The sequence below is a fragment of the Peromyscus maniculatus genome, chromosome 1 (assembly GCF_049852395.1).
Source record: "Peromyscus maniculatus bairdii isolate BWxNUB_F1_BW_parent chromosome 1, HU_Pman_BW_mat_3.1, whole genome shotgun sequence".
NCBI lineage: Eukaryota > Metazoa > Chordata > Mammalia > Rodentia > Cricetidae > Peromyscus > Peromyscus maniculatus.
The window spans coordinates 52,107,252-52,129,894 of NC_134852.1; the positions used below are offsets into that span (position 1 = coordinate 52,107,252).

Below are 22,643 nucleotides of genomic sequence, written 5' to 3' on the forward strand. Positions count from 1 at the left end.
CCCCGAGCTGTCAGGACAAGCTGCGCGGTTCCCAGCCTCCCTGCCTGCCAGAGCCAGAGTACCGCCGCCTCCCAGCCGTCGCCCAGCAACCACTCTGAGCGGCCCGGGACCGCTAGGCGAGAGAGGGGATGGCTGGGTACTGCTGAGTTCTGGGAAAAGAGGAACTCGGGGGGCGGGGCTGGATTCCTACATCTTAGGGTGTGTTAGGCTTGTAGCGCTAACAAGGCAGCGCGGGGGTGGGGTGGGTATTTGGGGAAGTGGGGAGCTGAATCCCTCTTTTCTCATGGTTCCCAAGTAGTCCTTCAACACCTGAGTGCCCTCTCCTCGACCCGCAGGCCCACGGGAGCCTGGGCCCCGCCTCCCCAGGGCACGGAAACTGGCGAAGTCCCAGGGGTTCCCATTTATAGCTCGGTTTCCACTCAGCTCAGTCCCTCCTGAGTCCGGGCTGAGCAAGTTTCTTCCACTCTCTTCTCTCCTCCTCCTCCTCGTGCCCGCCTCCCCTTCAGCCTCAGTAGGGCGCAGGTGTCCAACTCGAACAGGGCCCCCTCCTTGGATCCAGGTGGTCCAGCTCTCAGACCCCCTGATAACACAGGGGCGCCCTCCTGCTGCGCGAACCGCGAGCCGGAGCGCCCATAGTCTCGGCACGCAAGCGGCCGGAGTTTCTCAATGGGAAGAGGGCGGGCATCCAGGGGGCGGGACGAGTAGGATCCCGCCCTCCCGCGGGTCTCGCAGACCCAGGGCGTGCAACCGGCGGTGTTGAGCATCGAAGACGGCGGATGAGCCAGATTTCGGGGACTCCAAGCCAGACATATACTCTTCCAGCCTGGGGTGGGGAGAGTGGGGTGCAGAGAGGGGTTCCAGTCCAGCGTGGTGAGAGGCGTGCTGTCGAGGAAGAAGTTGGAGGGGACCAGTGCAGCCCTAAGTCTGCGGGATCTTGGGGTACACACACTCGGAATGCTGGGTCCCGCCCTCCTCGCCCTCCTCTGTTGCTTCAGAGGACTTGCAGGTACCCCCGGAGGGAGCAGGGAGGGTTATCTGTCCGCCTTTATTGGGAAAAGTAGCTAAGGGCGCCTACTCCTGGGTGTGAGAGATTAGAAGCCAGGGCTTCTAATCTGAGGAAGGAGGGCTTTGGAGACTGGACCCCCTGGGTCTTGCATAAGGGGATTCTTGACCCAAGCACAGCTGTACTGTCCCCTCTTCTCCTAGGCCCATCGCCCCATTTCCTGCAACAGCCAGAGGACTTGGTGGTGTTGCTGGGGGAGGAAGCCCGGCTACCCTGTGCTCTGGGCGCTTACCGGGGGCTCGTGCAGTGGACTAAGGATGGGCTGGCTCTAGGGGGCGAAAGAGACCTTCCAGGTGAGTCTGGTCTCTACTCTGGGAAGGGCTGGCAGCATGGCAGGGGGGCTGGGCATGGGCTGCATTTGACAGTTTCAACTTTGGAGATTGGTGGCCTCCCAGTGAATATTTGGGAACCCCGAGTTTTAAAATGATTGTTTTTTGCGGGGGATGTGATTTCTTGTGTTTAGGGACTATCATTTTTATTCTAAAACATCATATAAATGCGTAGATAGTTTACCAATAATTACAGTCTTGTAATTAATGCACACGCTATTGTGAGCTTTTCAGAAGCCCCGCCCCCATTAACTTTCCTCTGTGGTGGGCGAAAGGTAGTGTTTTATCTAATTTTTTCTTGGTTATTTGTTTTGTTTCCTTCTTTGAGTTGGGGTCTCCCTCTGTAGCCCAGGCTGGCTTCAAACTCGAGATCCTCCTGCCTCAGCCTTTTGAGTGCTGGAATCAGAAGCATGCACCATCCACACCTGGCTTAAGCTAACTTTGATGGGAATTGCTTTTTTTTATTCCTTTCTGATTTTTTCACTCCCAAATTTGTGGCGACTATAAATTGGCAGGAGGCTTAGAATCTCTCTGGACCCAGCTTTTCCCTCTAGCTTTTTTTGTTTTTGTTTTGTTTGTTTGTTTTTTGGTTTTCAAGACAGGGTTTCTCTGTGTAGTTTTTTGCTCCTTTCCTGGATCTCACTCTGTAGACCAGGCTGGCCTCGAACTCACAAAGATCCGCCTGCCTCTGCCTCCCGAGTACTGGGATTAAAGGCATGCGCCACCACCGCCCGGCTTGTTTTGTTGTTTTGTTGTTGTTTATTTGTTGTTGTTGTTGTTGTTGTTGAGACAGTGTCTCAGTATGTAGTCCTGGCCAGCCTAAATTCCCTATGCAGATCAGGATGGCCTCGAATTCATAGAGATGTGTCTGCCTCATGCTTCCGAGTGCTGGGATTTAAAGGTGTGCACCACCACACCTGCCCCCAGCCCGGATGTGTTAATGGTGTTTTAGCGTGGAATGTGTGGTTCTGACTCTGCTCCCTGGGGTGGGATTCTGGAGATGGAGACTTGAGGAGTTCAGAATTATGTATGGTTTCTTCTGTCTTCAGGGTGGTCCCGGTACTGGATATCTGGGAATGCAGCCAGTGGCCAGCACGACCTCCATATTAAGCCTGTGGAACTGGAAGATGAAGCAACGTATGAGTGCCAGGCTTCACAAGCGGGCCTCCGATCACGGCCTGCCCAGCTGCATGTGATGGGTGAGGACCCAGCCCGTTGTGCTTTGGGAGCCTGGTGGGGTGGGGGTGGGTGGGGAGTGGAGGACTACCTGGGAGGTCTTGGAACCCTAGGAGAGTGGTGGGTGGAGCTGAGAGGATCAGAGGCTCTGCTTCCAGGATGCAGTTCTGACCCCAGATCTGTCACGCAGTCCCTCCAGAACCCCCTCAGGTTCTCGGTGGCCCCGCAGTGTCTCTGGTTGTTGGAGTTCCTGGGAATCTGACCTGTCGGAGTCGAGGGGATGCCCAACCTGCCCCTGAACTACTGTGGTTCCGGGATGGGATCCGGCTGGATGGGACCACCTTCCACCAGGTTTATATTTCTTTGCCATTCTTTGTTCATTCAGTGAGACTCAAGGTCCACTTTGATCACTAAAGGGGGGATGGCAGCCATTCAGGGTTGAAATACGATTCAGGTCAAGAGCCAGACTTCCCGGCTCAGTCATGTGCTAACGCTTGCTCTGTGGTGTTTAACTTCCCTGTCTCTCAGTTTCCTCGTCTATACAATGGGGAAAATAGTAGCATTACCTCCTAGGATAATATAGAGAATTAAATAAAGCATGTGAGTGTCTAAAAGTATCCAATGCATTGTAAGCACTACCCGTGTAAGCTATAGATGAAACCATATGTGGTGTGGTAATACACACCTGTAAGCCCAGCACTCAGGAGACTGCAGCAGGAGGGTCATGAGTTCAAGGCCAGCCTTGGCTCCATAGTGAGACCCTGTCCAAAAAGGAAAAGAAATAATTATTGTCTATCGATCACCTCCAGACCACACTGAAGGACAAGACCACTGGGACAGTGGAAAACACCTTATTCCTGACGCCTTCCAGTCACGATGATGGAGCCACCTTGATCTGTAGAGCCCGGAGCCAGGCCCTGCCCACAGGGAAGGACACAGCCGTTACCCTGATCCTTCAGTGTGAGTGCAGGTGGTCCTGGAAAGACCCGGGTGGGCCTGAACTCCTGGGTCTGACCCAGCTGGAGAGGGCAGGAGGAGGACACCCTGAGATACCTGGGAGATCAGTACCGAAAGCCCAGCTCCTCCCTGCTTTACTCTCACAGATCCCCCAGTGGTGACTCTGTCTGCTGAGCCCCAGACCGTGCAGGAGGGAGAGAAGGTGACTTTCCGGTGTCAAGCCACTGCCCAGCCTCCTGTCACCGGTTACAGGTGACGACAAACGCCATTTGTCTCTAGCAGGGTATGGGATCTTGAGGAGGGATAGGATGGGCTATATTAATATCGCCACTGTCTCCGCAGGTGGGCAAAGGGGGGATCCCCGGTGCTCGGGGCACGTGGGCCAAGGTTGGAGGTCGTAGCAGACGCCACGTTCCTGACAGAGCCGGTGTCCTGCGAGGTCAGCAATGCGGTGGGAAGCGCCAACCGCAGCACCGCGCTGGAAGTGCTGTGTGAGCAGGGGCGGGGCCGTGGGTGTGGCCGAGGTGGGCGTGGCTGCGCTGGGTGGCGGGGGTAGAGCAGGTAGCAGGGCGAGCTTTGGCTGGGCCAGATCAACCTCCAAGCGAGGCAGGGGCGGGGTTTGTGGTGGCGGACTTAGGTGGCGGGTGTTGCCCGGAGACCTACACTTGTACCTGCTAACCTGCTACTGTTTTGGAGTAGCTAGCTGATCCTGTGTCAGGGCCTCGTTCCACCCCACTCCTCTCTCTCCTCCAGATGGACCTATTCTGCAGGCAAAACCAAAGTCCGTGTCCGTGGACGTAGGGAAAGACGCCTCCTTCAGCTGTGCCTGGCGAGGGAACCCACTTCCACGGATTACTTGGACCCGCCTCGGCAGCTCTCAGGTGAAGTCCGATTTGGGACCTGGGACGGTAGTTGGAAGCGGGCTGGGATTCCTCCCGGAGTCTTGTCTCTGATGCCCCTTCCCTGTGCCAGGTGCTGAGCTCGGGGCCCACGCTGCATCTCCCATCCGTGGCGCTGGAGGATGCGGGCGACTATGTGTGCAGGGCTGAGCCGCGGCGCTCCGGTCTGGGAGGCGGCACCGCGCAGGCGAGGTTGACAGTGAATGGTGAGAGACCCCAAGGGTCTCGGAGTAGGGGGTGGGCCGAGAGGGCGTGGTCCAGGAAGGAAGTTATAGGCTGTGGGACTGAGGTTTGGAGCTGGAACTGTTGAAGTGGGGGGGGGGGGTCGGGGGGGGGGACACACAGGTCTATCCTAGTCTGTAGAGTGGCGTGGCCTGGCTTTTCAAGGGTGAAACCACAGTGACCAGGTCTGACCTCGCCCCATTCAGAACTGGGTTTGGGGAGGTCGAGACCTCTGCTTCATGGTGCAGAGTTTCCATTCCAGCTCCCCCCGTAGTGACGGCCCCTCACCCTGCGCCAGCCTTCCTGAGGGGCCCTGCTCGCCTCCAGTGTGTGGTGTTGGCTTCTCCCGCCCCGGACTCCGTGGTAAGGAAAAGAACCCTCACCCCTCTGGCACACCAGCCCTAATATCCACCCTCCCACACCTGACACTGACATCTCCCACACCCCACCAGCTCCTCTATGCTTCTCCGGGCTTCTAATTAATTCCCTTTTCTTTTGGCTCCTAGGTTTGGTCTTGGGACGAGGGCTTCCTGGAGTCAGGTTCACTAGGCAGGTTCCTGGTGGAGGCCTTCTCAGCCCCGGAAGTGGAAGGAGGACAGGGCCCAGGTCTTATTTCTGTGCTACACATTTCCGGGACCCAGGAGTCCGACTTTACCAGGGTCTTCAACTGCACCGCCAGGAACCGCCTGGGTGAGGGGCGAACACAGGTCCACCTGAGCCGTAGAGGTGAGTTACTGACCCAAAGACCTGAAACCTGGGGATTCCGAATCCCACAACACAGCGATTCCCAAGACTGAAGCCAGCAAACCATAACGTTCCCAAATGCAAAGACTCCCCAAACCTAGTGAGTCTCTAAACTGTCCGTGAGATGACTCAGCAGGTAAAGGCACTCGCCACCAAGCCCGATGACCCCAGTTCAGCCCTCAGAACCCACGTGGAGGAGAGAACCAATACCCAAAAGTTGTTCTCTGACCTCCATTCCTACACTGTAGTATGCCCCTCCCCACATATATGTACAAACAGTAACATTTGAAGTGTAATAAAAAAAAAAGTATAGCCGGGCGGTGGTGGCGCACGCCTTTAATCCCAGCACTCGGGAGGCAGAGGCAGGCGGATCTCTATGAGTTCGAGGCCAGCCTGGGCTACCAAGTGAGATCCAGGAAAGGCGCAAAGCTACACAAGAGAAACCCTGTCTCGGAAAACCAAAAAAAAAAAAAAAAAAAAAGTATGAATTTCTTGAATCACAAGACCCAAGATCAAGAAATTCTCTCAAATACAAAGCCCTAAGTGGAAAGGCCATTCCATACTAGGAACCCACAAATCTGGGAATTTTGGAAAATAGAAGACTCTCGAGTTTTTTTTCGTTTTTATTTATTTATTTTTATTTTTTTAGATTTATTTGTTACATATATGGTGTCCTGTCTGCATGTATCCCTGAAGGCCAGAAGAGGGCACCAGATCTCATTACAGATGGTTGTGAGCCACCGTGTGGTTGCTGGGAATTGAACTCAGGTCCTCTGGAAGAGCAGCAAGTGCTCTTAACCTCTGAGCCATCTCTCCAGCCCCAGCTCTCAAGTTCTAAGCAACCCTGAAGTTAGGGTGCTTGCTTACATTTAGTTATTTAGTTATTTGTTTGTTTGTCTGTTTATGGAGGGGCGTGCTCCTGACACAGGGCATATGTAGAAGTCGGAAGACAACTCTGGAGGAGTCAGTTCTCTCCTTCCATCTTGTGGGTCCACGGGATTGAACTCGGGCCTTAGCCTCGGTAGTAAGCACCTTTACCCATTGGGCCGTCTTGCCAGCCCTGTTTGTTTATTATTGGTGTTTTGTTTATTGAGCTGGGGTCTAGCTCACCCTAGCTGGCCTGGAACTACTGGCAGCCCTCCTGCCAAGTGCTGTGATTACAGGTGTGACTGGCCAGGGGGATCTCAACTGTGACTCCCCAAATTCACCAGTCCTCGACACCAAACCTAGTGCATTGCAAATCTGGGGATCCCAAACTTGGCAGCCTTTTGAACCCAGGGGTCCCACACCCAAGCCCCGAGCCCATTTCCCTGTTAGCCGCCTTCAGATCAGCCCTCTGAGGACATCCCACCTGCTCCTTACAGATTTGCTGCCCACTCTGCGGATTGTGGCTGGAGCAGTCTCTGCAGCCACCACGCTCTTTATGGTCATCACTGGAGTGGTCCTCTGCTGCTGGCGCCATGGCAAGTATCAGCCTGGCCTTGGGACCTGGCTCCATTCCTGGCTCCCTAAGCTTGCGCAGGGCTCAACTTATCCCAGGTTCAAGTTCCCTGCCTGCAGTTTCTTCAGGGTCCCCCCCCAATCTCCTTCCATCTCTCCCAGACGGGGGTTCTCTTTGGTTTCCAGCCTTCCTAGCCCATTTTGCCCAGTCAGCTCTGTTCCCAAGTATCGGTCTTCACAAAATATGACCTCACTTGCCTCTCACCGTCCTGGGCCTCAGGCTCTTTCTCCAAGAAAAAGAACTTGGTCCGGATCCCAGGAAGCAGTGACGGCTCCAGTTCACGTGGCCCCGAGGAGGAGACAGGCAGCAGAGAAGACCGGGTAAGACACTGGGTGTCCATGGACTCTGCGTCCAGACCTAAATAACAACCTGGTCTAACCCGTTCTCAAGCCCAAGTACAGCCCTAGCCCTTTTTCTGTTGTTGGAGACAGGGTTTCTCTGTGTAGCCCAGGCTGTCCTGGAACTTGCTCTGTAGACCAGGCTGGCTTCCTAGAACAAGCGAGGTCTGGCTGAGTTGGGGAGTGAGGGAGACATGAGGGAGGGTGGGTTTCAGGTCAAGAGAAAAGCATGGTCAAGTATAGACAACAGGTTTTAACTGGGGTTAGGGATGTAGTTCAGCCGGTAGAATGCTCAAGGCCTCGGTTCGGTTCCCAGCACTCCATAAACTCCAAATCAGAGATCCTCCAGCCTCTGCCTCCTGAGTGCTGAGATTAAAGGCGTGCACCATTGTACCCAGCTTGGTTCCTGTCTTAAATACGATGACCCTAGATCCACAGTATCCCCACAATTGCAAATATGTTTTATTCTCCAGGTATCCTTTCTGCTCCGTATGCCCTCACAGCCTTCTTTATTATCTTTAGTCTCCATGTCTCTCCTTCAGCCTTGCCCCCAGAGGAAGGCCTTTGGCATCTGGCAGGGGAATAGGATGATCTTCTGACCAGTGCCTGCGTTATTTTTCCTACCTCAGGGTCCCATTGTGCACACTGAGCACAGTGACTTGATTCTTGATGAAAAGGAGGCTCTGGAGACAACGGTGAGTACTGGGGGGGGGGCACCATCAGTCACTGAGTCTCCACCTCCTCCCACTCACAGGTTTTTAAAAGCTCTGTGGAGACAGGGTGGCTCTGGACTCGGGCGGTCTTCCTCCTGCAGCCCCTGGAGTGCTGGGATTACAAACCAGACTCCCACCTCAGCACCACACTTGGCTGCTACTCTGCCGCCGCTGTCCTCCTCTTTCGATTCTCTCGCCTTCAGACCTACCTTTGCCAGCTGGTGGCGCACGCCTTTAATCCCAGCACTCGGAGGCAGAGGCAGGAGGACCTCTGTGAGTTTGAGGCCAACCTGGTCTATAGAGCAAGTTTCAGGACAGCCTGGGCTACACAGAGAAACCCTGTCTTAAAAAAAAAAAAAAGAGCTACCTTGGACTCTCCTGAGCCAGCTCACCGGTGCGCAGGCTCCACAGCCTCGGCTTGTGTTATTTATCACTTCTCCTTGGTCTCCGGGCCTTCTTTCCCCGTCAGCCATGTTTCATGCCTCTAGGTGTCCCTCTGGCTGCCCTCTGCCAGCCAGGAGCCTGCCTTCCTCCCACTAGGTCCTGCTTTGAAGTCCTATCTCAGGATAGAGGCATTGGTTCCAACCCTGGCCCCCATTCTAAAGCCCCTCCCCGACTTTCTTTGAGATAGAGTCTCGTGTATTTCAGGCTAGCCTCAAACTGTGCTTGTAGCCAAGAATGATCTTGACCTCCTGATTATCTTCCTGGGTGTTGGGATTAAAGGCATGTGTCACCACACTGAGCTGGGAATCGAACCGAGGGTCTTGAGCATGCTAGACAAGCATTCTACCGGCTGAACTACATCCCTAACCCCAGTTAAAGCCTCTTGTCTATACTTGACCATGCCTTTCTCTTGAACTGAAATCAACCCTCCCTCCCTCCCTCCCTCCCTCCCTCCCTCCCTCCCTCCCTCCCTCCCTCCCTCCCTCCTGCCCCAACTTCAGCCCGACCTTGCTTGTTCTAGGAAGTCAACACTTCTCCTGTCTCTGCCGGTCTATGTGCCTAGCTCGCGCTGTCTCAGAGTCTCTGCTCCTGCTCTTTCTGCTTTCTGTCTTCATGCCTCTCTCTAGGTCTGTCTGTAGCTCCGTGTGTCTGTCCACCCATGATTCTTACCTTCCTATACTCTCACATTCTTTACCAAGTTTCACTTGTTCCCCAGGATCCAACCAACGGTTACTACAAGGTTCGAGGAGTCAGTGTGAGCCTTAGCCTTGGGGAAGCCCCTGGAGGAGGCCTCTTCTTGCCACCCTCCTCTCCGATTGGACTGCCAGGGACTCCTACTTACTATGACTTCAAGCCACACCTGGACTTAACACCCCCCTGCAGACTGTACAGAGCACGGGCCGGTTACCTCACCACACCCCATCCCCGCGCTTTCACCAGCTACATGAAACCCACATCCTTTGGACCCCCAGATTTGAGCTCTGGGACACCCCCCTTCCCCTACGCTACCTTGTCTCCACCCAGTCACCAGCGTCTCCAGACTCACGTGTGAAGACATCTCTCTAATTGGAGAGTCTTGAGATCTTCGACCTGCCGTTATGTCCTGTCCAGCTTTCTGAGGAATCAGGACAAGTTGATGACCTATTCCTCCAAAACGGAGTACCAAAGGAGGGGAACAATGTCAGCATCATTGATGCAGAGTCAGCTCAGCCAAAACGGATGCTCCAAGCGGGAGCAATATGACCACTTTACCCATTTATTCTCCCGTGAGTGAGACATTCAAGATGGCGACTAAACTCTTTGCAGAGGGACAAAAGACGGGAGGGGATGGGAGTTAGGGAATGGATGGAAGGCGTTTCTAGCCAGTAGAGAAGACATTCGAAAATGACCATCTGCAGCAAGAATGATGATAGCACAAGACAAGTCAAGATGAAAGAAATAATTCCCCACACCCAGTCCTGGCTTTCCCAGGGAGGGGAACTTTGGCCAATAAAAGTATAGCCAATATGGCTGCTCATTCTATGAGAACTCAGAATGACCACTCTCTTGATTCCTTCCTTAAAGACACAGAAAGGATTGAATCCAAGGAGTGGGGATGGGGTGTTTGTGTCTGTGCGTGCATGTGTGTGCGTGTGTGTGTGTGTGTGTGTGTGTGTGTGTGTGTATGTGTGTGTGTATGTGTGCGTGTGTATGTCTGTGTGTATGTGTGTGTGTGTGTGTGTGTGTGTGTGTGTGTGTGTGTAGAGACAGCTTAGAGGTTAAGAGCACAGGCTGCTCTTCCAGAGGTCCTGAGTTCCATTCCCAGCAACCACATGGTGGCTCACTACAAACTCTAGTGGGATCTGGTGCCCTCTTCTGGCCTCCAGGTGTACATGCAGGCAGAGGACTGTATACTTAATAAATAAATCTTGAAACACAAATAAATTTTAAAAAAGGGATAAAAGGGGATTCTTGGGCTAAGAATATTTATGTTTAATTAGAAAAAAAGGCAAAGAGGCAAGTGTGCTTGGAGGAGTCTCCTAGGGTTTTCCATGAATGAAGAGGCCCATGACAATTGTCCTATAGCCCTCCCTCCACCCTAGCCACGGGGAGTCATTAGAGTAGAGTCCTAAGTCCTTTCTCAGGCCTTGCTAGCTGCTTACTACGGTAGGCACTTTCATTTCTTCTTGTTTTTTAAAGACTTCTTACTTTTGTTTTACTTGTGTGGGTGTTTTGCCGGCATGTATTTCTGTGCACAATTTATCTTCTGGTCCCCCAGGCCAGAAGAGGGTGATAGATCCCCCGAAACTGGAGTTACAGACGGTGTGGGTACTGGGAACTGAACCCGGGTCTTCCAGAAGAGCAGCTAGTGTTTTAACCACTGATTCTTCTCTCAGCAGAGTTTAACCTGGAACTCTTGATCTTCCATCCTCAGCCCCCCCCCCTCACTCACTGGGATTACAGGTGTACATCACCACCCTACTTTAGACTTTTTTAATAACACACCCTGCCTCACCCACACCCACACTGATGCACACACAGTTGAAAACAAAAAGACAGACGAATGTGGGCAGGTTCCCACAAGACACACACCTAGACGTCCACACAGAGCTGGGTTGCCTCCGATGGTCAGGGAAAAGAGAACATTCTACACTTACTTGAGAGACAAAACAGTGAGCCCTTAGAATGAGTGGGAATGTGGGGCTCCACACCGTGGTCTCAGCACCTGACCTAAGTCATCTTTAAAGAAAGGGTTTTTGGATGGAGAATTTGAAGGTCCAGACACCTGGCAATTAGGGCAGGAAGACTGAATTCCTAGGTCTGAGGATGAAAGGGCGGGAGACTTGGCCTCTCTCTGATCCCGAGACAGAAGAGGCCTAGAGGAGGCCAGTTCTAAGTTACTGTTTTGTCTTTTGAGCCTGGGTCTCAGGAGGCAGGCTAGCCCCAAACTCCCTTTTCCTGCCCCCATCTCTCAAGTGCTGGGATTACAGGCATGCGTTCACACTCCACTTCTATGTTCTTGACTGGGGAAATTTTGGAGCTCTGTATTCCTGGGATCTCAAGAGAGGAATTTATGGAGGGGTCCCGTGTCCGCTCCCCCCCCCTCCAATGGATTCTGGCATCCTTGGAGGAGGACAAAGCTGATAGTGGGTGTCTGGGTTTGCCAGAAGAGAAGGCTAAGGATGGAAGTCCCAAGGGAGAGCTCAGAGTCCAGAACGACTGAGCCCAGGACTGAGCCTCGTGACTGGGCCTTAACGTGGGGTGTGACACCTGGAATCTCGAGGGGCTGGGGCATGGCGCAGGCTCCCTCCCGGGGTTCCCGAGCCTCGCAGTGCGCAGAGCCGCCACGCTATTGTCCTGGCCGGGAAGGCGGGGCCGGCGCGGGGCGGGGCTGGCGGCGCCGGCGCAGCCCGGGGGCGGCGGGAGGAGGAGGCGGCGGCGGCGGCGGTGGCGGTGGCGCTGGGAGCTCCTGTCACCGCTGGGGCCGGGCTGGGCCGGGCGGGAGAGCAGGGGACGTGAGGGCGCGAGGCCCGGACATGGGGCCCGCCAGCCCCGCCGCTCGCGGCCAGGGCCGCCGCCGGGGCCCGCCGCCGCTGCCGCTGTTGCTGCCGCTGTCGCTGCTGCTTCTGCGCGCGCAGCCCGCCGTCGGGAGCCTGGCCGGTGGGAGCCCCAGCGCGGCCGAGGTGAGGCCCGGCCGGGTCCTGGGGATGGGGGAAGGGGCGGGACCGGGCCTCTGGACGGGGACGCGACACGGCCACCGCCGAAAGCGCTGCCCTTCTTAGCCAGGTGCCTGCCCCATGCTCTCCGAACTCTAGGCTTTCTTGGGCTCCTCCATCGTCCGACTTCCCTGCCCCCTCCCACCCGCATCGTCGGACCTGCCTTTCCAAGAGCCCCTGGCCCTAGAAATCCAGCTCACTGCTAGCCGACAAAGCCACAAGCCCTGCCCACCTGAACGTGGGACCCACCAGGCAGCAGGCGCTTGGATCTAAGAATCCGGGTCCCTGTATCCTCTGGACCCACATGAGCCCCCTGACCCCCAAACACCCAGGAGTCCAGGCCTCCACCCACTACTCAATCCGGATATAGCTCCCTGGTCCTTACGGCCTGATGTGCATGCAGGCCCTCAGGGAAGCCAGGCCCTTTCGTCTTTGCACCCCCTCAATAGGAACCCGAACTGGAGACGGGGGGGGGGGGGGCTGGGAGGAGGGGCCAGAACGCCTGGATTGCCCCCCACCCCACGATTCAAGTTTTAACCCCTTCGGGCTCTAGAACCAAGAAGCTGGGGCGGGGGCGGAGCCTGTCTTCTCAGCTACAAGGCCGCGAGAAACCCGGGGGGTGGGGATCCGGGTTCACCATAGCAACGGGAGAGCTGGGGCGCTCCCGCCCCACGGGATCTGTTTCCCGGGGAACGGTCCCTCCACCCAGGAGAGCTTAGAAGGATCTGGTGCTAGGGGCAGGTGTCCATCTGGGTTTTAGGGAGCAAGGGACCAGATGACCCAGAATGCCAGTGTTCCCCGGCCCCTCACTGCCCCATCTGCCTCCACTCCCAGGCTCCAGGGTCAGCTCAGGTGGCTGGACTATGTGGGCGTCTAACCCTTCACCGGGACCTGCGCACCGGCCGCTGGGAACCAGACCCACAGCGATCACGACGCTGTCTCCTGGACCCGCAGCGAGTGCTGGAGTACTGCAGACAGGTGGGCGGGACCCACGGCCAGAGGCGTGGTCAGTGGTCAGTGGGTCCAAGCTGGGGCGGGGTCGCCCTTGACGAAGCTAGACTTGAGAAAGGCCGAGTCCAGGGAGGTGAGACGATCTGGGAAGCCTGGGGAAGTTCGGGGTCTGTGTCCAGCGAGGAGGCGAGGCGGGGCCAGGGCAGAACCTATTCTGAGATATTAGGAGGAGGAAAAAACTGCAAAAACGTCGACTGATCAAGATCGCCTCGAGAGTGGCAAGGCTTAGGAATCTGTGGAGCTATTTAGAAAAAGTGGGAGTGTAAGTGGGCGTGGCCAAAGGAGAGGCTGGGCTTAGATAAAAAGAGCTCTAAACCAACAAGATGCGGGAAGCGGAGGAGCCCAATGAGAGTGGGTTCCAAGGAGGCGTGAAATGAAAAGGCGGAGCTAATACAAAGAGAAGAGTTACTTAGAAGCTAAACAGAGAAAGGCAGGGCACGAGAGAGGGCTATTTTAAGAAAGAAACCTGACTGAGGGGCAGGGTTGCCCTGAGAAATGGGCTTGGAGAAGTTGAGTTTCGTGAACGGGCCTCGTTCACCGAGACCTCCTGAGCATGGTGAACTTAAGGAGGGCACCTGAGGCTTAGCTACCTGTTAGTCCTATAGACAAGAGAGGAAGATCGGGGGGGGGGGGGTGTCCTTATGAACACTAGAAAATTGACAAGGGAATGGCTGAGCATAGTAACCCCAGCTGCTGGAGAGGCCAAGGATCGCAAACTGAAGGCTTACTCGGGCTGTTCAAGGCCAGTGTAGAACGCTTATCGAGACCCAGTTTCAAAATAAAAAGAGGGTTGGGTGTATAGTTCAGTGATAGAGCACTTGCTTTGGCGAGCGTGGAGCCCTGGTTGGGTCCCTAGTCCTGCAAAAACGAGAGCTGGACAGCAGCAGGTTGATTCCACTTCCTGGTTCCCGCAGATGTACCCAGAGCTACACATAGCTCGCGTGGAACAGGCTGCACAGGCCATCCCAATGGAGCGCTGGTGTGGTGGGACCCGAAGCGGCAGATGTGCCCACCCCCACCGTGAGGTCGTACCCTTCCACTGCCTGCGTGAGTCACGTGCTGGGGGACGGGAACTGAGGTGACGTGGGAGTCCCCCAGAGATGAGGCAGATCTACATTAGAAGTCCGGGTGTCAGGCAGAGACACCTCTGAGGATGAGGGCAGGGCTGGGGTATTATGATTCTGGTGTCTCCCACTCCCCAGCTGGTGAATTCGTGAGTGAGGCCCTGCTAGTGCCTGAAGGCTGTCGGTTCTTGCACCAGGAGCGCATGGACCAGTGTGAGAGCTCCAGCAGGAGGCATCAGGAGGCGCAGGAGGTGAGGACTGAGTCCGCCTGTCTCCTAAGCCTAGGACCTAGGAATCTGGGCCCTTCCTTCCAGAACCCAAGAGTTCCAATTGGGGCGTAGGGATCTCTCATTCCCTTCTCCTGGAACACAGCCTCCAGGCTCCCTGTCCACACCCTCCAACCAGGCCCTTCTGGTCTCTGGGCCTTGTCTTCCTGCAGGCCTGCAGCTCCCAGGGCCTCATCCTGCATGGCTCTGGCATGCTTTTGCCCTGCGGCTCTGATCGGTTCCGAGGTGTGGAGTATGTATGCTGCCCCGCTCCGGCGACTACCAACCCTTCCGGGATGGCAGTTGGGTGAGTGACAGCGGACTCTCTCCATCCCCTCCCCATGGCTCTTGAGGCGGGGGATGGGAGCCTGGGAGCCTGTCTGGGGATCTTACTGCCTGAGTCTCTGTCCTTCAGTGACCCCTCTACCCGGTCCTGGCCCCTGGGGGGCAGAGCAGAGGGAGGTGAGGATGAGGAAGAGGTGGAATCCTTCCCTCAGCCAGTGGATGATTACTTCGTGGAGCCCCCTCAGGCTGAAGAAGAGGAGGAGGAGGAGAAGGAGAAGGAAAGAGTCCCACCTCCCAGCTCCCACACTCCTGCCATGGTCAGCAAAGGTGAGGTGGTCTCCCGGGCTCTCTTCACCATTTGTGTTTAGGGCAGTTTGAGGGAGCATGGGGGTGCTTCAGGAGTGAGGGCACAACTGGGGAAATGGAAGAGATGCAGTGGCTTTGGATACGGTAGAGGTAGATTAGTCCGTGAAGAATGAAGGGGGGGGGACCGCAAAGGGGTGATGGGAAGAGGGGGCTCATTTTGGCAATGCTCCCAGAACTTTGCCGACGCAGGTCAGGCCTGGAACCATGATGCCAGGTAACAAGCGTGGCTAGACTGGATGCCTGCTGTCTCTGGTGCATCCTGGGAAGTGGACTCCTCAGGGAGGAAAAGTGACTGGCCTGCCTCACCCCTGTCTTGCAGTCACTCCCACACCAAGGCCCACTGATGGTGTGGATGTTTACTTTGGCATGCCTGGGGAAATCAGCGAGCATGAGGGCTTCCTGAGGGCCAAGATGGACCTGGAGGAGCGTAGGATGCGCCAGATTAATGAGGTGACGATACCAGGAAACCCAGCATCACCACATGACTCCACAGGGAGATTCTTTTCTTTCTTTCTCTTCTTTTTCTTTCTCTCCTCTCTCTCTCTCTCTCTCTCTCTCTCTCTCTCTCTCTCTCTCTCCCCTTTCTTTCTTCTTTCTTTCTTTTTTTTTTTAATTTGAGACAAGGTTTCTTTGTGTAGTCCTGGCTGTCCTGAAACTCACTCTGTAGACCAGGCTGGTCTCGAACTCATAGAGATCTGCCTGCCTCTGCCTCCTGAGTGCAGGGATTAAAGGCTTGGGAAATTCTTTATTGACACTGCCTTGAAAGAGTACCCAATGCCACTCTCTAGGATGACGCTGGATTACTTACCCACCTAGCAAATCATTGAAATGCCACCAGACACTAGAGATGCTAGTGTCCATGGCACAATCCACTTTAAATTCCCTGGGAGCTGGTTGGGCATAACTGCATGTGCCTTAATCCTTACGCATGAGAGGCTGAGGCAAGAGAATGAGAAATTCAAGGCCAGCCTCAAACACATGAGTTTGAGACCAGCCTGGGCTACATGAGAACCTGTCTCAAAATAAAAAAGAATCCTCTAGCTAGTCCTTCTTGGGAATCCAAAGTCCAGAGGCACTAGGTGATCTTCACCTTCTTGAGCCTTGGAGATGGGTGGGGACTCCCTGTGGGGCCAGGGTAGCTCCAGGGATCCTGAAGTCCCTCTGCTCACTCCCAGGTGATGCGTGAGTGGGCCATGGCCGACAACCAGTCGAAGAACTTGCCCAAAGCCGACAGGCAGGCCCTGAATGAGGTAGGATGTCCTCCCCTGAGTCCTACTCATGCCTCTGTCCACCAGAGGGGCCACTCCATCCATTTCAACCCCTTCCCACTCACCTTGGCCCCTCCCAGCCCCCTCCCGTTTGCCCCTGCTGGGGATGGAGTCTGGGGCTTGGTGCCTGCTGTCCAGCAAGCCCTCCGAGGGCTGCCTTTGGACCTCTCTCAAATGGAGCCTCCTTTTTCTCTGGGTCCCTGGCTAAGAAACCCGGCTTCCTAACTCTTGCTTGGCTCTGCTTCCCTGCCGCTGTCTTGTGGAATCTTACCCAAGGAGACGCCTGTAGGTCAGCCTCCAGTCCCGGCCTCGGCCATCCGCCTTGTGGAGGCCCAGCCTGTCTCCTGTAGGTCAGCCTCCAGTCCCGGGCCTCGGCCATCCGCCTTGTGGAGCCCCAGCCTGTCTCCTGTAGGTCAGCCTCCAGTCCCGGGCCTCGGCCATCCTCCTTGTGGAGGCCCAGCCTGTCTTCTCCTTCGGAGCGGCCCGAAGCTTCCCTTACACCTTAAGTTGACCGGTTCTGTTTTCAGATCGTTCCCACCTAATCTTACAGCCTACACCCTCAAACCGGTTCCCGTGGGCCAGCCGCGCCCCAACTCCGCTTGATCCTGCATCCCATCCTTGCATCGAGCCTCCCGCCCCAGATGGGCGCGGGGAGGAAGGAGACCCACTGAGGCGCACCCTGCTTGCCCTCGACTCACATTTACCCCAGCCCCCTCTCTCCCCTACCTTTTCACCCCTCACTAGCACTTCCAGTCCATTCTGCAGACCCTGGAGGAGCAAGTGTCCGGTGAGCGGCAGCGCCTGGTGGAGACCCACGCCACCAGAGTCGTCGCGCTGATCAACGACCAGCGGCGAGCTGCTCTGGAAGGTTTCCTGGCCGCGCTGCAGGGCGACCCACCTCAGGTATGGAAGGAGGGCTCAGGGCAAGCCGATGACAAGAGCTGGGATCGGCCCAGACAGCCCTGGTCCCTCCCACAGGCTGAGCGAGTCCTGGCGGCCCTGAGGCGCTACCTGCGCGCAGAGCAGAAGGAACAGAGGCACACTCTGAGGCACTACCAGCACGTGGCCGCTGTGGATCCCGAGAAGGCCCAGCAGATGCGCTTTCAGGTACACACGTGCTTCCGGTTCCCAGAGGCCCTGCTAGCCCAGACTCATCTCCCAGACTCTTCTCTCTCTTAAAAAAAGTCATGTGTGTGAGTGTTTTGCTTGCATGTATGTTTGTTTTCCACATTCGTGCCTGTCTCTGGGGAGGCCAGAGACGGTGCCAAGTCTCCTGGAACTGGAGTTACAGAAAGTTGTGAGCCACCGTGTGGGTGGTCGGAATTAAACCTGAGTCCTCTTAACTGCTGAGCGGTCTCCACAGGCCCCAGATTTTCCTCTGGACTCACTTTTAGTTTAGAACACCTCACTACGCCTAGAACTTCCCTTTTGTGTCCCCAAACCCTTTCCAGTCCCTTCATTCCTATCCCTCGAATCCCAACTTCTTGATGCTGGAACACTGCCCCCAACACACACACACATACACACACACACACACACACACACACACACACACCACACACACACACACACCACTTATACTGTGTTTTTGACTCCCTTCTTGCCCCCCGGGATTCCTACTTCCTGTCCCTTGGACTCCTGCTTCCTGTCCCTTGGACTCTACTTCCTTTCCCAGAATCCTTTTCCTTGAGCCTGCAGCCTGTCGCTCAGTCTTCCTCTCTTGCCCACTGTTTCCCCAGAACCCGCACTCTGTGCCCTGAAGTTCTAACTGGCTTCTTGGACATTCTCTGCTGGTCCACACTCTCCTCGGTGCTCCTGAATGTCTTACCTTGAGCCATTACCCTCTGTACCCATTCCTGTTCCCCGACAGCCACACATCTGTTCCTCCAGCCCTGCTTCCTCCCTCTGTACCACATTCCTCTTTGTGTTTGGAGAGAGTCTCACTGTGTAGCCTGTCTGTCTGGCCTGGAGCCCGCTGTGGCCTCGAACCCTTTGCCTCCCAAGCGCTCTACGCCATACTTTTTGCATCCTTCCCTCATCTTGCCTTCAGTGCCCTGCTTTCCTGGGGCTACCCCTTTTCCAAGCCTGGAGCTTCTGCTCTTACACATCTCTTCCTTCTCTCTGGATCCTGCTCTCCTTCCTCGGACACACACACACACACACACACACCCCGCCTCCCGTGGCTGGGTGTCTGACCCTTGTGCCACACTTCCTGTCTAGTCTACAGTTCTATTTCCTTGGCTCCCGTGGAACCCCTCTTTTGGCCTGCTCTTCTCCAGCCGGGCACCGCCCACCTCACCCTCCACACTCCCACAGGTACAGACGCACCTCCAGGTGATTGAAGAGCGGATGAATCAGAGCCTGGGGCTGCTGGACCAGAACCCTCAGCTGGCGCAGGAGCTGCGGCCCCAGATCCGTGAGTGCCCATCACCTTTGTGCGGAGTTCAGTTCTCTGAGGGCCAGCTTTGACTCCCAACCCTCCACCCCATGTTCTTCACTTAAATCACAATAGAACTCGGCGGTTCTAATTAAGAGCCTTTTTTCTTTGCACTTATTTAAACGGAGTCATTTTCCTCTGGTCTGGACTCAGCTCAGGTTCTTTTGGTGGTAAGGTCATTTTACAGTTGGATTTTTTTCATTGTTTCTTGAGACAGGGTCTTTGTAGCACTGATTGGTCTAAAACTCACTGTGTAGACCAGGCTAGCCTTGAACTTTGAGCAATCCTCCTGCCTCTGCTTATCAAGTACTGGGGTTATAGGCTTGTAATCCCACACCTGGTGAGATTTTTTTTTTTTAATATAGTACTTCAGATGGAACCCAGGACTGTGTGTCTGCTAGGCAAATGCTCTCCCATAACTCACATCCCCAGCCTTTGGCTTGTTTGTTTATTTGTTTTTTGGAGACAGGGTTTCTCTGTGTAGTCCTGGCTGTCCTGGAACTCTGTAGACCAGACTGGCCTTGAACTCATAGAGATCCACCTGCTTCTGCCTCCTGAGTGCTGGGATTAAAGGAGTGTGCCACCACCACCCAGTGGCTTTTTAAGACAAGGTTTTGCTCTGTAACTGAGGCTAGCCTGGAATTCATCATGTAGCCCAGGCTAGCCTCAAATTCACAGTCCTCCTGCCTCTGCTTCTCCAGTGTTGGGATCAAGGCATGCATTGGCCTTACCCACCTCAAAAAATTGGATAGTGCCCAGTGTGGTGGCATACACCTTTAATCCCAACACTTGGGAGGCAGAGGCAGGCACATCTCTGAGTTTGAGGCTAGCCTGATCTACAGAGCCAGTTCCAGGACAGCCAGGGCTACACAGAGAAACCCTGTCGTAAAAGGAAACTAACTAACTAACTAACTAACTGGATACTACTGGGGATGGAACCCAGGGCCTTTTATACACTAGGCCTGTGTACCACTGAGCTACACCCCTGATTGTTGAGCCGATATTCTGTTGTTAGAGTAAGTCTGAAGTCAAATCCAGATTCAACAGAGGGAGCCGAGCCTACACCAGATGGAGAGTACCAGAAAGCATCCCCTGCATTGCCCTCAGTGTGCTGTGACTTCCCTCCAGACGTCCCAGGCCTAGCTCCCCCCATCTTCCCGCTGGGGCCACCTTCCCCCAGCTGCCCACCTTGCAGGTCACACTTAGGGCTGTTTGCCTGGAGCCACCTCCGCCGTCTCCACCCCCCCCCCCCCTACTGTCTCCACACACACACACACCCACTGCCAGGACACCACCTCTGCAGTCTCCACCCCCCCCCCACTGCCAGGACACCACCTCTGCAGTCTCCACCCCCCCCTACCCCCCCCCCCCCCCCCCCCGCCAGGACACCACCTCTGCAGTCTCCACCCCCCCCCCCCACTGCCAGGACACCACCTCTGCAGTCTCCCCCCCCCCTAACCCCCCCCCTGCCAGGACACCACCTCTGCAGTCTCCACCCCCCCCCCCACTGCCAGGACACCACCTCTGCAGTCTCCACCCCCCCCCCACTGCCAGGACACCACCTCTGCAGTCTCCACCCCCCCCACACACTGCCAGGACACCACCTCTGCAGTCTCCACCCCCTCCCACTGTCTACACACACACACACACACACACACTGCCAGGACACCACCTCCGCCGCCCGCCCCCTCCTCTCCCCCCCCACTGCTAGGGCGTCCTGTGCTTGCACCACTGTGGTGTTATACTCACCTCAGCCACCTCTCCGCATGTTCCCTCAGAGGAGCTTCTCCACTCGGAACACTTGGGTCCCAGTGAGCTGGAGGCCTCTGTGCCCGGAAGCAGCAGTGAGGACAAGAGTGGGCTTCCGGAAGCCAAGGATGGTGAGTGAACCTGGGTACAGAAGGGCTGGCTGCCTTGGGAGTCAAGCCTGGGTTCCTTCTCTTTGCAGCGTTGGAGCCCTTGGCCTGAAGGAGGAGGCCGTTGAGGAACCAGGGTTTGTGCACACTAGGCAAGCGCTCTTCCACTCAGCGCCAGCCCTCTGTCCCCTTCCCCTCTTTTCCTCTAGGACAGTCTAAGTTGCCCGGGCAGGCCTTGAACTTTTGATGCTACCACTTCAGCGTCCCTAGTTGCTGAGATGACAGGCCTGTGCCAGGAGGCCCAACTCAGCTCTCAGATTGTTGATACAGGCTCTCACTCTGTAGCTCAGGCTGACCTAGAACTCACTATTTAGCCTAGGCTGGCCTCAAACTCACGGCCTAGCTTTGCAAGTGCTGAGGTTGCAGAGGTGTGTACCACCGTACCCAGCATGCCACCTTCTTTCTAATTCTCCAAGGTCTGAGGGGGGGGGGGTGTGCCACCACAATGGGCGGGGAGGAATAAGGAGGGATCTGTGGGGGTGTGGGGCCTCTGTAGGGTTCCTGGTGCTGGGGGGTTCTCTATGCTTCCATTCATGACTTCCTCTCTTGACCGTTTCTCCCATCATCTTGTCTCCTCCTGCCGGCAGACACCCCAGTGACCCTTCCAAAAGGTCAGTGTCACACAGCAGAGACCCCAGCCCCTAAATCCCACTGAACCCTAAGCCATAAGGGGAAAGGCCTGCATACAGCAGGAAGCCCAGGCCTCCTGGGGTGGGGTCGGTGCCCTTTCTGACCCCTCTGGAGGTGTCCGAACCCTTGAGATGTGACTTGGGTGGGGTGGGGTCCACAGATCCAGAATCTTCCTCCTCTGGGAAAGAGAAGCCGTCCCCACTGGAGCAGTATGAGCAAAAGGTAAGCGGGACCTCAGTCTCCCAAGATAATGAGGCTCTGGACCCTGGGGGGAGGGAAGGTTCTGGAAGCTTGCTGGGGATGTGGACTGAGTGTTGCTGGGTGCAGAAATACCCTCCTGGGCCTTGGGGTCATAAAACAGGGTAGTGACATCTGCTCCCCAGGTGAATGCATCTGTCCCAAGGGGCTTCCCCTTCCACGCATCAGATATCCAGCGGGATGAACTGGTAAGAGGAGGCTGAGCCTGGGGGGCGGGGGTTCAGAGGTCCGCGTCCAGGCTGTGTCCTCCAAAGCTGCCCTGGCTCCTGGTGGGCCTCAGTGATACTCTTGGTCTCAACTCCTCTCCCCACAGGCCCCCGCCGGGACGGGAGTATCCCGAGAGGCTGTGTCAGGTCTGCTGATCATGGGAGCTGGAGGGGGTTCGCTCATAGTTCTGTCCTTGCTGCTTCTGCGGAAGAAGAAACCCTACGGGACTATCAGCCATGGAGTGGTGGAGGTGAGAGGTGTAGCCATCATGGTGGGGTAGGAGTGCAGTGAGCTCGGTTGGTGCATTGAGCCCTTCCCTGGCCGTTTGCAGGTGGACCCCATGCTGACCCTGGAGGAGCAGCAACTCCGGGAACTTCAGCGGCATGGCTATGAGAACCCCACCTACCGCTTCCTGGAGGAACGACCCTGACCCCACCCCCTGACCCCACCCCGGCTGCCTTCAGCTGAGCCCAGACTGCCCTCTTCCTGGCCCTCAGTCCCGACTCCCAGCCTCCGGTGGGGGAGGGAGAACTTGACAAATTCATTCTTATTTCCCTTTCCCAGTTCCAAATTCCACCCCACTTAAAAGTTCCCAGCTCCGCCCTACAGGGGACCTCCTCACCTTAATTTATTTTATGTTAATTTATTGTTCCTTGAGGTGACCACCACCTGGGTCCCAGTGTGTGTTGCTCCCTGGAATCCATCCCATGCTTCTTCACTAACACCCCAATAAAGTCGTCTTCCCCACCACCAGGCCGTCCCGTGTTTCTGTTGGAGGATGGCTGTTCATCTTTTTCAGCCTAGACTTCCTGAGTCTTTAAACTGGGTGAGGGGTGGATGTGGTGCCACACAAC

General features: G+C 55.8%; 2 protein-coding genes across 2 annotated transcripts; both read left to right on the forward strand.

Moving 5' to 3' along the window:
- The first annotated feature begins 501 nt into the window (after nt 1-501).
- On the forward strand, nt 502-9,920 carry Kirrel2 (kirre like nephrin family adhesion molecule 2). The gene is made up of 15 exons (XM_076545764.1): nt 502-1,006; nt 1,207-1,356; nt 2,442-2,591; nt 2,759-2,919; nt 3,378-3,528; nt 3,672-3,777; nt 3,868-4,016; nt 4,279-4,406; nt 4,498-4,630; nt 4,909-5,009; nt 5,153-5,372; nt 6,755-6,853; nt 7,111-7,211; nt 7,859-7,924; nt 9,102-9,920. Exons 1-15 carry the CDS (start codon nt 955-957, stop codon nt 9,435-9,437), a joined length of 2,103 nt encoding a protein of 700 aa, XP_076401879.1. The 5' UTR covers nt 502-954; the 3' UTR covers nt 9,438-9,920.
- Nucleotides 9,921-11,809: 1,889 nt separating this feature from the next.
- Nucleotides 11,810-22,539, forward strand: Aplp1 (amyloid beta precursor like protein 1). The gene is made up of 17 exons (XM_076546138.1): nt 11,810-12,048; nt 12,916-13,059; nt 14,007-14,139; nt 14,295-14,407; nt 14,596-14,729; nt 14,838-15,034; nt 15,393-15,523; nt 16,249-16,323; nt 17,086-17,244; nt 17,320-17,448; nt 18,658-18,757; nt 20,557-20,658; nt 21,282-21,305; nt 21,485-21,546; nt 21,708-21,770; nt 21,896-22,039; nt 22,121-22,539. The coding sequence occupies exons 1-17, from the start codon at nt 11,902-11,904 to the stop codon at nt 22,217-22,219; spliced, it is 1,956 nt and encodes a 651-aa protein (XP_076402253.1). The 5' UTR covers nt 11,810-11,901; the 3' UTR covers nt 22,220-22,539.
- The last annotated feature ends 104 nt before the right edge of the window (nt 22,540-22,643 follow it).